The 17,484-nt window shown below is 46.4% G+C and overlaps 1 protein-coding gene across 2 annotated transcripts in view; it reads right to left on the reverse strand.

The window, feature by feature from the left end:
• The window catches only part of LOC143775996 (protein kinase C theta type-like), a 51,331-nt gene that overhangs the window by 15,330 nt on the left and 18,517 nt on the right, over window positions 1-17,484 (reverse strand). For both annotated transcript variants that reach the window (XM_077264837.1, XM_077264836.1), the window contains one exon: window positions 706-980. In XM_077264837.1, the coding sequence (XP_077120952.1) occupies window positions 706-873 (168 nt within the window). In that variant the 5' untranslated portion in view covers window positions 874-980. The remainder of the gene's footprint in view (window positions 1-705; window positions 981-17,484) is intronic.

Here is a 17,484-nt window from a genome sequence, read left to right on the forward strand (position 1 = left end):
GCTAAAATAAACAAAACAATAGGAAAGTTGTTACAGTTTTCAATCCAACCTCAAACAAATGAATAAATATTATCCAATACAATATGTGCACTTTAAAATAGTGTAATTAAAAATACAACACTTCATACAAAATTAGATATAGACCTTTAATCAGCTATAGTGGCAGAAGAAGAGAAAAGTTACAGCTGTTAGACTGTGGAGATAAAAACACAAAGTGGTAATTGCTGCTCTCTTACAGCCTATGCTGCTTCTTTATGGGGGTAAAGGGGTTGTTCTTTCTTCAAGAAAGAAGTGTTGCCTGCCCATGAGCTTTGCTCGGTATTTCAGCTCAGCCACATTCAAGACTATAAAAATCCATTTTATTCTGATCATTAATACCTTCTATATCACCTCTGTACAGTTTGTCCCTGGCGGTGGCATTGTCCATTGAGCAGTGAAGCTTGTAGTGTGTGCAGTGACATTATTTAAAAGGGTTTTCCACTCTTATGATGTACCTATCCTTAGAATAGGTCATTAATATCAGATTTGTGGGGGTCCGATCAGCTGTTACCATCTCCGCCAAAAGCTGGATATAAACAATGTACGGAGCAAATAAGGTTTAGTGGTCACTCCTGGATTCTGCAGGACAGCTCCAATTCAGACGAATAGGTCACCGACATCAAAAAAGTGGCCAAACCTTGTAGCGCTAAGTAGTCACAATTATACCTTGGTCTTGATTCCGAAGTCTGCATGGACGAGGAAGGGGCTTCCAGATGCCAGCTGAAGAACTCGCCTCTCCACCATGACATCCAGCCTATCACCTCCGGCTAGCAGGGACCTTTTGCTGATGATCTTAACAGCAAATTCTTGGCGGGTTAAAGTGTCTTCCGCCATCAGGACCTTTCCAAAGCTTCCAAAGCCGAGCACATGGTGGAATAATAATCCCTCCTTGATGGAATGAGAGATTGTGCTGGAGCTTGATGGCCAAACACCGCTGCATCCTATCGGGAGATAAATGCCAAATATCACAGTAAATCTAACATTTACAGGACATTATTCACACTGAGGAAATCCTCTGTTCTAAGTAAAGCTTGTACTTCATTTTATAAAGTGTGGTAATAGATTTTATTAATAAGCAACTTAGTATTCATGTAATCAACCTTACATGGTTTTGTCTGTTAAAAAGGAGAAGTGATAAAATGACATGGCTGATATAAGGTTTATTAACATGAACATTCAAAGGGTTTTTCCATAATGACACTTATGACTAGAGACAAAGCGCATGGATTTTACCAAAATATTTGATTTACAGTGAATTTATTCTCAGCTAATTCAATTTCCTTTATTAAGCTCAGGGGTAATTGGTTATGGAAAGACTCCCAATGCATAGTAAAGGTAAGAAGAAGAAACAAAGACCAAAAAAACTAACACTCACCTCACTTCTCACTTTTTCTGCTCTTTGTTTCCCACAAGTTCCTTGGCCCTGCTCCTTACTGCCAGCATGCATTGATGGAACCCAGTCATCTTCACACTAGGCCAGGACTTCCAGCCGTGAGTACGCCTGGGATGTCCGTGCGTATGCAAATGAATATCCCGAGCCTACTCGCAGCAGGAAATCCTGGTCTAGAGTCATGAAGCAAGTCATCATGTTGGGACATGCACTACGACCTAATGACGAGCACTCTAGACCAGGACTTCCAGACCCAGGGACATTAAGGGTCTACTCCCAGGGCCAGCGTCAGCACCCGACGCACCCGGGCAAGTGCCGGGGCCCTGAGCAGGCAGGGGGCCCACTCGCCGTCGGGGACACTGGCGCGCTATTGTGCCGGCCCCCGCGAGTGGACCCCCCCGTCTGCTCCGGCCCCGGCACTTGCGATACTTACCTCTCCCGGTTCCAGCACTGCAGCGTCTTCCATCCTCTGACTGTGACGTTCAGGTCAGAGGGCGCAATGACGTCACCAGTGCGCGCCCTCTGCCTGAGAAGTCGCAGCACAGAGAGCAGGAAGACGCCGACGGTGAGGAGTCCAGAGCAGAGCAGCGTCAAGCAACGAGAGGTGAGTATTTCATTTTTTTTTTTAATATTTGGAGCAATATATGGGGACCATCAGAAGGGGCCCATATATGGTACATTATATGGGGCTAATTCTATATGGAGTATCTTATGGGGCAAATAATATAGGCAGCATCTTATGAAGCCAATTCTATAGGGAGCATTATATGGGGCCAATTTAATATGGAGCATCTTATGGGGCCAATTCAATATGGAGCAGTATATGGGGCCAATTACATATTGAGCAGTATATGGGGCCAATTACATATGGAGCAGTATATGGGGCCAATAATATATGAAGCATCTTATGGGACTATATATGAAGCATTTTATATGGCCAATTATATATGGAGCATTATATGGGGCCCATTATACATGGAGCATCTTAAAGAGCCAATTATTTTTGGAGCATTATATGGGACCCATTCTGTAAGGAGTATTATATCGTGTTCCTCAATGGAAACATTCTTGGTATTATTCGCGAGCACCAGAAGTTGGTGAACACGTTCCGATTAATGAGAAGAGCGGGCTACATCAACGAATTTGTGTCCATCTCCACCAACCTGTCGGACAGATGCGTGTACATCTCCTCTGATGGAGGCCGGCTCTGCAGGTAATTTTTAGACCTAAAGTATGACCCCACAGTTACTACAGACGTGTACCTTTGGCCGAGTTCACACATTTTGGCTTCCGACTGGTGTTTTGAACTCCAGTCTTGATGGAGTACGTTGGAGTAAAAAGTATCAAATTCATAAATGATTAATTGCGTTACACAGCAGCCGTGCGCCACCGTAAATATTACTTTAGGGGCTGGATTACATTTCTCCTAATTTATGCTACTTTTGTGATGTAAATTATGATTAGTATTTTGTCCGCGCTCTGCAATGCTCCCTTCTCTGGTAAGCTGTGCCCACTTTTCAAAAAGTTGGGGGAACTAGCGTAAAAGCACCGAAAGTTACAACATGTTTTGCACAATTCCTGCTTAGCCAATCACTGACTGAGCAGGGTCCCTGCTGTGGCTGTGATTGGCTGAGCCTGCACTTGCTCTCATTTACATTGCGTTAAGCTTGGATCAGGAAGATGAAAAAAGTAGGGATCTGATAAGTGTCACAGTGAGACCTATGGGGAGACTGGTTGAGGGGTGAGTGTTGCTACTTTAGGGGTTTTTGTGTCTTTTATTTTAGTTAAAAGCAGTCTGAATCACAAAACAAACAAACAAACACAAAAAAAGTATGTGTATATATTACTGTATATTTCAGACTGTAAACCTCACCTTACCATAATACGCATCCCAGGTTTAGTAACAACATTTTTCCTGTTAAGTAAAACTTCCCTGGCGGTGTAAAGTAGAGGAGTGACTCATTATAGCTAATTTTAATGTATAGAGTAGAATATGGAGGTAATAGATTCTTAGTGTTTCTCTGCAGTGTGTATTATACACACAGCTCTACTACATATCCCCATATAGAAACAGCTCTGCTACATAGCCCCATATAGACACAGCTCTGCTACATAGCCCCATATAGACACAGCTCTGCTACATAGCCCCATATAGACACAGCTCTACTACATATCCCCATATAGAAACAGCTCTGCTACATAGCCCCATATAGACACAGCTCTGCTACATAGTCCCATATAGACACAGCTCTGCTACATAGCCCCATATAGACACAGCTCTGCTACATAGCCCCATATAGACACAGCTCTGCTACATAGCCCCATATAGACACAGCTCTACTACATATCCCCATATAGAAACAGCTCTGCTACATAGCCCCATATAGACACAGCTCTGCTACATAGTCCCATATAGACACAGCTCTGCTACATAGCCCCATATAGACACAGCTCTGCTACATAGCCCCATATAGACACAGCTCTGCTACATAGTCCCATATAGACACAGCTCTGCTACATAGCCCCATATAGACACAGCTCTGCTACATATGCACATATAGACACAGCTCTGCTACATAGCCCCATATAGACACAGCTCTGCTACATAGCCCCATATAGACACAGCTCTGCTACATAGCCCCATATAGACACAGCTCTGCAACATAGCCCCATATAGACACAGCTCTGCTACATAGCCCCATATAGACACAGCTCTGCTACATAGCCCCATATAGACACAGCTCTGCTACATAGTCCCATATAGACACAGCTCTGCTACATAGCCCCATATAGACACAGCTCTGCTACATAGCCCCATATAGACACAGCTCTGCTACATAGCCCCATATAGACACAGCTCTGCTACATAGCCCCATATAGACACAGCTCTGCTACATAGCCCCATATAGACACAGCTCTGCTACATAGCCCCATATAGATGGAGCGCCCCCACACCGCCGCAGGGCCAAGGGGTACCCGGAGCCGGGCCTCTAGGTCTCAGTCCTGGGGTTGTCACGGTGGCTAGACCCGGTCCGTGGCCCTGTCTGTCAGTGGGGGACGTCCGGTGCAATAAGTCGTGTTGTAACGGTGCAGTTGTGGGGTGCAGGTCGCGGTAAATAACGAGGACACCAGGTTGCAGTCTCTTTACCTCTTTACTGGAGATCTCTGAGTCCTCAGTCCAGAATACGGTTCACCAGGCTGCGCAAGTCCGGCCGGTCCAATGGCACCTCCAGAGTTCACTTCACATGTGGAAATCGGTGCCTTCCTTCTTAGCGCTATGTGTTGTAGTCCTTCCCTGCTGTGCTTACGGAAAGTACCCCACAACCGTTGTGTCTGTTTCTTAAGTTCCCTCACAACTCGATTAAATGATGTTCTTCTAATCTTCCGTCCCTTCCTGATGTTACAGTTGGAACGGCACCCGTTTGTCGGATAGGCCTGGAGTTCTTCCGGGACCCTAGAGACGCCCCTCTCCCGCAATTGCCTCCCAAGACTTCATAGGTGATGTGTGTTAGACAGCCCGCCTTAAACTGACTGTCCTGCCGCTGTTTAGAGTATTGCTTGAAGCTGAATGTTATAATACTCCCTCGGCGTTCCGGCCACCGGTAATGCGCCTCAGTAGGGTGTTGCTCCGGTCTTACAGCACGACCCCTACTGGAATTCTCCTATTGCTTGATCTCGTTTCTCACTCAGCACAATCTATCTCGCTTCTAGTCCTTTCTTAGGGCACCGCCGCTATTCTGAGCAGGCACGGTCCCGTTACGTTCTTTCCAATGCCAAGCCTCTGCCAGGATCCCACCCCTGGCAGAGACCCTACTGTCTCTTCCTCCACAACACCCTCTGCCACAAGGTGTTGCTTCGTTCAATCCAGTCAGCCTTCTTCTCTAACTTCCTGCCTGACCCCCAGTTTACCCACTATGGTGGGGAGTGGCCTAATGAATAGAACCCTTAGCTCCCCCCGGAGGCCCTGCTGTGAAACATATTGGTGTCTGTGATACCTGATCAGATGAACTCCTTCAGTGCCATCGGACGCACCATGGCTCCCCATAGTGGCGGAGCCACAGTACTGCAACGACCAGGACTCTGGGGCGCTGCACTCCCCCCTGGTTAAACACAGTACTCCGGGACTGGGAAGAAAACAACAATACAGGTTAGCAAAAAGACATACAATTTTGTTGAGTGCAAAACAATAAGTATACTTGAACAGGCTTCCCTTTATGGGAGGTGAGGACACTTTAACGTTACAAACATAATTAAATATCATAGCAACAGGCTACAATTAACTCTCATTACCCAACCGGGTATTCTACTAAGTGCAATTAAATGAACAATAATTTAACATTGCCTTCAAGGAACATACACTCCTAGCTCGCTAAAGGCCTTCCCATAATCACATTACAGGGCAAGTTAACTTTTCATTCTCCTACTTTGAACCTGCAGGACCGCCTGTCCCTATGGCACCAGACCTACTGCCTCTCCTGTCTTTTACAGGACCGCCCCGTTCAGCCAGGGCCTACTGCCTTTCTCTACTATACATGGTATAGACATAACATTCCTTTCAATTAGAGAACATGGAGCCGGCTCTACTTGGCTCCTATTAGGACTCACTCACTAACCCCTACGGGTTCACTTTCTGTCCTTAGTAACACATTATTAACTTTCTATGGGGACTCAGGGTTTACCTTCTATCCACACCTTCATTATTACTTTCTTACTTTCACTTAAGCAGAACTCTAAATCTGCCCCTACGGGCTTTCTGCATCTTTCTTTTTCAAAGAACATTATCTAGGTTTCACATTTTAAACAAATTGAACACACATAACTTTCCTATATGCAAAACAGTTACATTTCTTCCAGAGCATCATCATCAGTATTTCTTTACATTTAACTAGTTAAAACACATACAACTTTTCTCATTCCAACATTACCATGGCATTACTGTTCTTAAAACAGTATCTCTCGTAAGTACGCTGTTGGACATCCCCTTTAAAAGAGGATCAAGTCTTTCTGAGGTAGCTCGTCTTCTCAGCCTACCAGTCTTTGTTCAGCAAAGGTTCCAGAACGGTATCTTCGCAAAGAGTCTTTAAATAAAACCAGTAGGAAGCGCCTTTAATAAGGTGCAAACTATTTACAAGAAAGTTTGGATCATGCACTGTTCATGATTTCTCAGTTTGTAAAACTCGTGCAAAACTGTAGAAAAACAAACAATAAGGATCCCGGGTCAACTAAGGGATCCATAAATTGTTAACCCTGGATGGGTTTAGCAGCAAACAGTTCACAAACAGTTAACGGGAAAACTATTTACATTTTCATAAAAGAGCAGTGATACTTTACTGTTGTGAAGCGGGAGGTGGTCTCCTGTCCGGTCTCACCAGGCCAACGGATCGCACTGGTGAGCCAGGACGCCGTTCCGGTCCCAACAGTGATAAAATCCCTCGCCGGGAGATCCTTCTTGTCGGCAGGTGTACACGTCCCTCCGGGGCACGGTGAGGTTGGGCTTCTTGCGGTTCCGCGGGGCCGGGCTCCGCTGTCTTCCCCTTGGGGTCACCTCTTTCCGGTGCTTCAGCAGCAGCCTGGAAGGCAGTGCACCGCTGCACGCCTCGTGCCATCCAGCCAGCTTCCCCCGTAGCCCTCCTCCATCGGGTATACGTCACCGCATCGCCTGGTTCTAGGTCGCGATCGAACCTCCCGCGGCAAGGTTCTACCTCCTCCCGGTCCACGTGGACTTGCACCGGTTCCCCGATCTCTTGGATCACTCCTCTTCCACACTGAGGGTTAAAGGCCACTACTACACCCCAGTGTGAGGGCGGGATTTCCGGAGCGCTAATCGAACCAATCTGTTCCGCAGGCTGGGGTCGGCTCCTCCATGCGGCCATCAACCGCCGCAGATGTTCAGCATCGGGTAGAATCTTTAAGTCCGGCGTCTGTGACGTACCTCCAGCCACGGTCGGGTGGGTAGCGACAGGGGACACTGGGGCCAGATGGATCTCCGTGGGCTGGCCTAGCCGTGAAAGTACGCGGGCATCGGCCCTCAGCCGGCGGGCTAGCTGTCGAGCCTCGGCTGCAGCCGCACATTCCGCAGACAGCGGCAAAGGGGCCCGACCCATCGGTGGCCCTGCGAGGGTCAGACCCTGCAGCGTTGGCGTTTCTGAGGCTGTCCCGGGTTGTGCAGCCTCAGGCCGGGCCGGGTCAGCTCCGCGTGGTACTTCTGGTGTCGCCATCTTTATTTGTCCTCCAATGTCCTCTTTTCGCGGTCTCTTTCGTGGGCGTCCCCGTCCCCATGATCTCCACCCTCCAACCAAGATCAGGAGGCGGACCTCGGCTGTTGACGGGCACGTCCTCAGGACACAGAAATACTTAGACTGGGCGGCCATTGCTGTTCGCGCTCTCCAGCTTGCCTACGCCCCCTTCACGCCCCTCTTCTCTTCCTGCGCTCTCCTCAGCGCTACAATGGCGGCGGATTTTGGCGGCAAATGGCACAACACACAGTCCTCTTAATAAAGTACAGTCCAAGCACAACAAATCACAGTCTCTAGGCACACATGACCTGATTCTTCAGGCTTAAGTAGATCCTGTTCGTGACGCCAAGTTTGGAGCGCCTCCACACCGCCGCAGGGCCAAGGGGTACCCAGAGCCGGGCCTCTAGGTCTCAGTCCTGGGGTTGTCACGGTGGCTAGACCCGGTCCGTGGCCCTGTCTGTCAGTGGGGGACGTCCGGTGCAATAAGTCGTGTTGTAACGGTGCAGTTGTGGGGTGCAGGTCGCGGTAAATAACGAGGACACCAGGTTGCAGTCTCTTTACCTCTTTACTGGAGATCTCTGAGTCCTCAGTCCAGAATACGGTTCACCAGGCTGCGCAAGTCCGGCCGGTCCAATGGCACCTCCAGAGTTCACTTCACAGGTGGAAATCGGTGCCTTCCTTCTTAGCGCTATGTGTTGTAGTCCTTCCCTGCTGTGCTTACGGAAAGTACCCCACAACCGTTGTGTCTGTTTCTTAAGTTCCCTCACAACTCGATTAAATGATGTTCTTCTAATCTTCCGTCCCTTCCTGATGTTACAGTTGGAACGGCACCCGTTTGTCGGATAGGCCTGGAGTTCTTCCGGGACCCTAGAGACGCCCCTCTCCCGCAATTGCCTCCCAAGACTTCATAGGTGATGTGTGTTAGACAGCCCGCCTTAAACTGACTGTCCTGCCGCTGTTTAGAGTATTGCTTGAAGCTGAATGTTATAATACTCCCTCGGCGTTCCGGCCACCGGTAATGCGCCTCAGTAGGGTGTTGCTCCGGTCTTACAGCACGACCCCTACTGGAATTCTCCTATTGCTTGATCTCGTTTCTCACTCAGCACAATCTATCTCGCTTCTAGTCCTTTCTTAGGGCACCGCCGCTATTCTGAGCAGGCACGGTCCCGTTACGTTCTTTCCAATGCCAAGCCTCTGCCAGGATCCCACCCCTGGCAGAGACCCTACTGTCTCTTCCTCCACAACACCCTCTGCCACAAGGTGTTGCTTCGTTCAATCCAGTCAGCCTTCTTCTCTAACTTCCTGCCTGACCCCCAGTTTACCCACTATGGTGGGGAGTGGCCTAATGAATAGAACCCTTAGCTCCCCCCGGAGGCCCTGCTGTGAAACATATTGGTGTCTGTGATACCTGATCAGATGAACTCCTTCAGTGCCATCGGACGCACCATGGCTCCCCATAGTGGCAGAGCCACAGTACTGCAACGACCAGGACTCTGGGGCGCTGCATAGACACAGCTCTGCTACATATGCACATATAGACACAGCTCTGCTACATAGCCCCATATAGACACAGCTCTGCTACATAGCCCCATATAGACACAGCTCTGCTACATAGCCCCATATAGATATAGCTCTGCTACATAGCCCCATATAGACACAGCTCTGCTACATAGTCCCATATAGACACAGCTCTGCTACATATGCACATATAGACACAGCTCTGCTACATAGCCCCATATAGACACAGCTCTGCTACATAGCCCCATATAGACACAGCTCTGCTACATAGCCCCATATAGATACAGCTCTGCTACATAGACCCATATAGATACAGCTCTGCTACATAGCCCCATATAGACACAGCTCTGCTACATATGCACATATAGACACAGCTCTGCTACATAGCCCCATATAGACACAGCTCTGCTACATAGCCCCATATAGACACAGCTCTGCTACATAGCCCCATATAGATACAGCTCTGCTACATAGCCCCATATAGATACAGCTCTGCTACATAGCCCCATATAGACACAGCTCTGCTACATATGCACATATAGACACAGCTCTGCTACATAGCCCCATATAGACAGCTCTGCTACATATGTATATATAGAAACAGCTCTGCTACATAGCCCCATATAGACACAGCTCTGCTACATATGCACATATAGACACAGCTCTGCTACATAGCCCCATATAGACACAGCTCTGCTACATATGCACATATAGACACAGCTCTGCTACATAGCCCCATATACACACAGCTCTGCTACATAGCCCCATATAGACACAGCTCTGCTACATAGCCCCATATAGACACAGCTCTGCTACATAGCCCCATATAGATACAGCTCTGCTACATAGCCCCATATAGATACAGCTCTGCTACATAGCCCCATATAGATACAGCACTGCTACATATGCACATATAGACACAGCTCTGCTACATAGCCCCATATAGACACAGCTCTGCTACATAGCCCCATATAGACACAGCTCTGCTACATAGCCCCATATAGATACAGCTCTGCTACATAGCCCCATATAGATACAGCACTGCTACATAGCCCCATATAGACACAGCTCTGCTACATAGCCCCATATAGACACAGCTCTGCTACATAGCCCCATATAGACACAGCTCTGCTACATAGCCCCATATAGACACAGCTCTGCTACATAGCCCCATATAGATACAGCTCTGCTACATAGCCCCATATAGACACAGCTCTGCTACATAGCCCCATATAGACACAGCTCTGCTACATATGCACATATAGACACAGCTCTGCTACATATCCCCATATAGACAGCTCTGCTACATATGTATATATAGAAACAGCTCTGCTACATAGCCCCATATAGACACAGCTCTGCTACATAGCCCCATATAGACACAGCTCTGCTACATAGTCCCATATAGACACAGCTCTGCTACATAGCCCCATATAGACACAGCTCTGCTACATAGCCCCATATAGACACAGCTCTGCTACATAGCCCCATATAGATACAGCTCTGCTACATAGCCCCATATAGACACAGCTCTGCTACATAGCCCCATATAGACACAGCTCTGCTACATAGCCCCATATAGACACAGCTCTGCTACATATGCACATATAGACACAGCTCTGCTACATAGCCCCATATAGACACAGCTCTGCTACATAGCCCGATATAGACACAGCTCTGCTACATAGCCCCATATAGACACAGCTCTGCTACATAGCCCCATATAGATACAGCTCTGCTACATAGCCCCATATAGATACAGCTCTGCTACATAGCCCCATATAGACACAGCTCTGCTACATAGCCCCATATAGACACAGCTCTGCTACATAGCCCCATATAGACACAGCTCTGCTACATAGCCCCATATAGATACAGCTCTGCTACATAGCCCCATATAGACACACCTCTGCTACATAGCCCCATATAGACACAGCTCTGCTACATAGCCCCATATAGATGCAGCTCTGCTACATAGCCCCATATAGATACAGCTCTGCTACATAGCCCCATATAGACACAGCTCTGCTACATATGCACATATAGACACAGCTCTGCTACATAGCCCCATATAGACAGCTCTGCTACATATGTATATATAGAAACAACTCTGCTACATAGCCCCATATAGACACAGCTCTGCTACATAGCCCCATATAGACACAGCTCTGCTACATAGCCCCATATAGACACAGCTCTGCTACATATGCACATATAGACACAGCTCTGCTACATAGCCCCATATAGACACAGCTCTGCTACATAGCCCCATATAGACACAGCTCTGCTACATAGCCCCATATAGATACAGCTCTGCTACATAGCCCCATATAGATACAGCACTGCTACATATGCACATATAGACACAGCTCTGCTACATAGCCCCATATAGACACAGCTCTGCTACATAGCCCCATATAGACACAGCTCTGCTACATAGCCCCATATAGACACAGCTCTGCTACATAGCCCCATATAGATACAGCTCTGCTACATAGCCCCATATAGACACAGCTCTGCTACATAGCCCCATATAGACACAGCTCTGCTACATATGCACATATAGACACAGCTCTGCTACATAGCCCCATATAGACAGCTCTGCTACATATGTATATATAGAAACAGCTCTGCTACATAGCCCCATATAGACACAGCTCTGCTACATAGCCCCATATAGACACAGCTCTGCTACATAGTCCCATATAGACACAGCTCTGCTACATAGCCCCATATAGACACAGCTCTGCTACATAGCCCCATATAGACACAGCTCTGCTACATAGCCCCATATAGATACAGCTCTGCTACATAGCCCTATATAGACACAGCTCTGCTACATAGCCCCATATAGACACAGCTCTGCTACATAGCCCCATATAGACACAGCTCTGCTACATATGCACATATAGACACAGCTCTGCTACATAGCCCCATATAGACACAGTTCTGCTACATAGCCCGATATAGACACAGCTCTGCTACATAGCCCCATATAGACACAGCTCTGCTACATAGCCCCATATAGATACAGCTCTGCTACATAGCCCCATATAGATACAGCTCTGCTACATAGCCCCATATAGATACAGCACTGCTACATATGCACATATAGACACAGCTCTGCTACATAGCCCCATATAGACACAGCTCTGCTACATAGCCCCATATAGACACAGCTCTGCTACATAGCCCCATATAGATACAGCTCTGCTACATAGCCCCATATAGACACACCTCTGCTACATAGCCCCATATAGACACAGCTCTGCTACATAGCCCCATATAGATACAGCTCTGCTACATAGCCCCATATAGATACAGCTATGCTACATAGCCCCATATAGACACAGCTCTGCTACATATGCACATATAGACACAGCTCTGCTACATAGCCCCATATAGACAGCTCTGCTACATATGTATATATAGAAACAACTCTGCTACATAGCCCCATATAGACACAGCTCTGCTACATAGCCCCATATAGACACAGCTCTGCTACATAGACCCATATAGACACAGCTCTGCTACATAGTCCCATATAGACACAGCTCTGCTACATAGCCCCATATAGACACAGCTCTGCTACATAGCCCCATATAGACACAGCTCTGCTACATATGCACATATAGACACAGCTCTGCTACATAGCCCCATATAGACACAGCTCTGCTACATAGCCCCATATAGACACAGCTCTGCTACATAGCCCCATATAGACACAGCTCTGCTACATAGCCCCATATAGACACAGCTCTGCTACATAGCCCCATATAGACACAGCTCTGCTACATAGCCCCATATAGACACAGCTCTGCTACATAGCCCCATATAGACACAGCTCTGCTACATAGCCCCATGTAGATACAGCTCTGCTACATATGCACATATAGACACAGCTCTGCTACATAGCCCCATATAGACACAGCTCTGCTACATAGCCCCATATAGACACAGCTCTGCTACATATGCATATATAGATACAGCTCTGCTACACAGCCCCATATAGTTACAGCTCTGCTACATAGCCCCATATAGACACAGCTCTGCTACATAGCCCCATATAGATAAAATTTAGAAGACACCGCACACTCTTAGTAGATTATTATGCATATAGTGCAAAATTTATTCAATATGACATTATATATCAGTGACACATGGGAGCAATATACAATTATACGATAAGCGACCACTTGTAGTAACAATTGACGTTTCGGCTCTCCTGAGCCTTACTCATAATATTGCTACAAAAACACAAAGAGAACAGAACAAGGGTAAATAAACACAACAAAAACAAAAATTATATACATATATACAGCATCCGTGCATGATGAGATAATAGAGAGTAGTATGGCAAGGTATAGGATGAAAGGCAGGCAACTAAATACAAATATAAGCACCAAGGATGCACCGAAGTGAATAGAACACCTAGAGTCATACCAAGTGTGAATACAAAAAAGGAGGCAAAGAGGTCATAGGGAGGCAGGACAGTAGGCACTCGTTACCTTAATGAGGCAATGGTAGGTACACAAAGAGAATTTCTTGCTTACAGGTATCAGTGGTGCTATAAGGATAGACAGGAGGTAAGTGTGAGTACAGTGTCCTAATATACAGAATACTTGAAAATGGGAGCCTGGATCAATACCTATTAGCTGATAAGGCGGTGTATGACCAGTCGTGGTATGCTGCCCTGTATGTGGAACCTATGTTGGACCGAAGCAAAAAAATCATAAGGAATGCTGTACTAGAAATAAGGAGGTGAGTGGGAGTAAAGAGTACAGATTAAATGAAAAGCTGCCCCGGAGTTCACTGGGGAGGGGAAGCACATAGTCCATGCAGCCAGGTGAAAAACCTGTATGGAGAGCGGTCACCCTGCCTGTATTATAAGTGTCCCATGACAGGGAATGTGGAAATATAGGATGTGGGGACAGCGTCCCACTGTACCTGGGGTGGTTGTCCTGTAAAGCGGCGCTCCCGCGCCTTGCAGTTGCCGGCGTGTCCAGGAGGAGGAGGTGGGATAGTTAAATAGCGGCGGTGACCGCCGGACCGGAAGTGCGTCATCCGGACCGGAAGTCCCGCCGCCTGGAGCAGAGAGGAGATACTGCGCATGTCTAAATGTCACCATAGAAAAAGCCAAAAGGAAACTGGTCTCTTATGACCTCCATTGCACCACGTTGGCGGAATACCACCGACAGAATAAAATTCCTAGAGGGCTGCGGAGTAATCTTCGTCCCACATTGTTTTCCAACAATCAGGAATTCTGTGATAAATTTAAAAGAATTTTGAACAAGTGTTCCTTAGACATTATAATCCTTACTGTGGAATATCTCCAGAAGGAGATTATAGAGGTCCAGAAAAATATACAGGCCATAGAGACTCAGTTGACCAGTACACTTCCTTCTTCTGAGTGGTCCTCACTGAAGACCAAAACAGACAAAATTATTGCGGACTTTGAGAAAAATTTGCAGGAACGTAAGAGGACAAAATTTCAACGAGACAACGAGGACTATATAAGCAACAACGTGTATAGATGGAACGACTCCTCCGCCTTCAACTCCTGGCGACGTCCACCAAACCAACGAAGAGTCGATTCATTCAGCTCGGGCAGCGACTCATCGATAAATGCAGGCAGACCGCGTTTTTTTCACAAGGGACGCAGGGGAGGGCACAACAACGCAGACCAACAAGAAGGTCACGGCGAAAGAATGGCAACGAGATCCCAGGTGAGCCATCGAACTTGGTAATAAACATCTCTAGCTACTCCCTCTCCCCTGCAGAACTGACGGTACTACAGAAGGGTTTGTCCTTCTGTCCTACGCCTAAATGGGACGCATTCCAGCTTGACAAGGATTTACAACGGTTCTATCGATTGCAGCCACAAAATCTCTACTTGAGAAATCTGATATGCCCAAAAGAACCTCCCAACTTTGTCTCGAACTCCTCACACTAGTACTCTATGAAAATTTTTTTCTATACCAGGACACGTACTATGTCCAAACACGTGGGACCGCAATGGGCTCGAATGTAGCCCCAGCTTATGCAAATGCATTTATGAATCAGTTCGAAATCGAGTACATCTATGACAATGAGCTATTCTTAACCCACGTCACCAACTATGTCCGCTATATTGATGACATTTTCTTCATTTGGACAGGGACAACAGACACTCTGCACCACTTCTTTACATACCTCAATTCCATTTCCCCAGGGCTTCAATTTACCATCCATTTTGATTCTCAGAAAATTTCCTTTTTGGACACCTGGGTTATAAAAGGTGACAATGGTATTCTCACTACTGACATATTTACCAAACCCACGGATTGCAACAACCTGTTGCATTACTCTAGCTGCCATCCCAAAACAACCAGAAATAGCCTTCCACGGTCACAATTTAAGAGAGTCTCTCGTATTGTCACTGATCCTGCTCTACGCCAAGACAGAATGGACACTATGGCCCTCAAATTCCAAGAAAGAAAATATCCTTTAAAACTTTTGGACCAAGAAAAACTACGCATCAATTCCCCACATCCCCCTCCCCCCCGGGAGCGGCCCAAGGAGCGTTTACCCTTTGTGCATACACACCATCCCTTTATGCCCAAAATATACTCCGTAATTAGAAAACATTGGTCCCTCTTGCACAAGGCTTACCCCTCAGTGGAACCTTTCCAATCACCACCATTGATGAGCACAAGAAGACCCAAAAACATCAAGGATCAGCTAGTACGGGCTGACATTGGGAGTACTCAACCACGGACTACACAGAGGCTTTTGGCCAGCCAACGGCGTGGCACTTTTCCCTGCCTCAATTGTGCAGCATGTTCAAACGTTATCAGGTCCGATATGGTCACCCACCCTAGGACAGGGAAATCATATCCTATTCAGGGTTTCTTTACCTGTAACACTAACTTTGCCATCTACGTGATTAAGTGTCCCTGTGGCCTCCTCTATGTGGGGGAAACCACCCAGCACGTGAAGGACCGGATCGCTAGCCACAAGTCAACTATTCGCTGCAACAAAACATGGCTACCTATCCCTGACCACTTTGTCACATTCAAACATTCCGTGGCCCAATTAAAATTCCAAATACTCGAACAGGTTCCACGTCCCAGAAGAGGGGGCAACCATATCAAATTACTGAAAGCCAGGGAGACGTTCTGGATACACACTTTGGATACTTTGACCCCTAGAGGACTCAACAGAGAAATTGATTGGCAGGTGTGTTAAGTTGTAGTACTAACTATATTTCGTTTTTTCCAGACCCGTTGACAACTCTTCATAGAGGTGAGTGATCACTCAACCCCCCCTCCCCCTTTTTTCTTCTGTTCCGTCATTTATTTTTATTTTATTTTTGTTTTTCATTTTTTTTTTTTTTTTTTTTTTTTTTTTGGGTTTTCTTTTATTTTATTTTATTTTTAATATTTTTAATATTTCTTGGTTATTACAGTTATTCTCATTTTTTTAGCATTTTTTCTTTTATTATTATTTTTATTTTTATTTTTCATTATTTTTCCATTCATTACTCCATTTTACATTTTCATATTTCATATTTATTGTTATTTTATTTCATTTGCATTATTTCTTTTGAATTTTCAACCTTATTCCCCCCCCCGTTTTTTTCAATAGCATTATAATCAACGTTTTATTTCCTTATAAGGGTCCATTCATCTACTCATTTTATTTATTCATGCGGTTATTTTTGCTATTTATAATTTTGCTATTTATATTTTTCCTTTTTATTCATCTTTTCGTTCTAGTTTTTATTTTTCCAGTCCACGATTATATATACCACTTATCCCGTACCTAGTCCATGCCTTATTAATGCCAGGATCCCGTAATTCCTCCGGATTCCATTCTATACAGCCTAGCCACCTATTTTTTATGCCCTGAATGTAACCTGGCTGCCACTAGGGGTCGCAAGAGTAGGGCTATTACAGTGCCACACATACAGCGCAAATATCCTGCAGGTATGCCTAACCTCCATACTATTAGTCCAAACATTCCCCTATAATTATATTTACACCGATATGAGTATTGGCATTATGCCTTGCGTTCAATACAGGGCTCCTTACTAACACGTTACTATGGTGACATTTAGACATGCGCAGTATCTCCTCTCTGCTCCAGGCGGCGGGACTTCCGGTCCGGATGACGCACTTCCGGTCCGGCGGTCACCGCCGCTATTTAACTATCCCACCTCCTCCTCCTGGACACGCCGGCAACTGCAAGGCGCGGGAGCGCCGCTTTACAGGACAACCACCCCAGGTACAGTGGGACGCTGTCCCCACATCCTATATTTCC

The sequence above is a fragment of the Ranitomeya variabilis genome, chromosome 5, assembly GCF_051348905.1.
Source record: "Ranitomeya variabilis isolate aRanVar5 chromosome 5, aRanVar5.hap1, whole genome shotgun sequence".
Lineage (NCBI taxonomy): Eukaryota > Metazoa > Chordata > Amphibia > Anura > Dendrobatidae > Ranitomeya > Ranitomeya variabilis.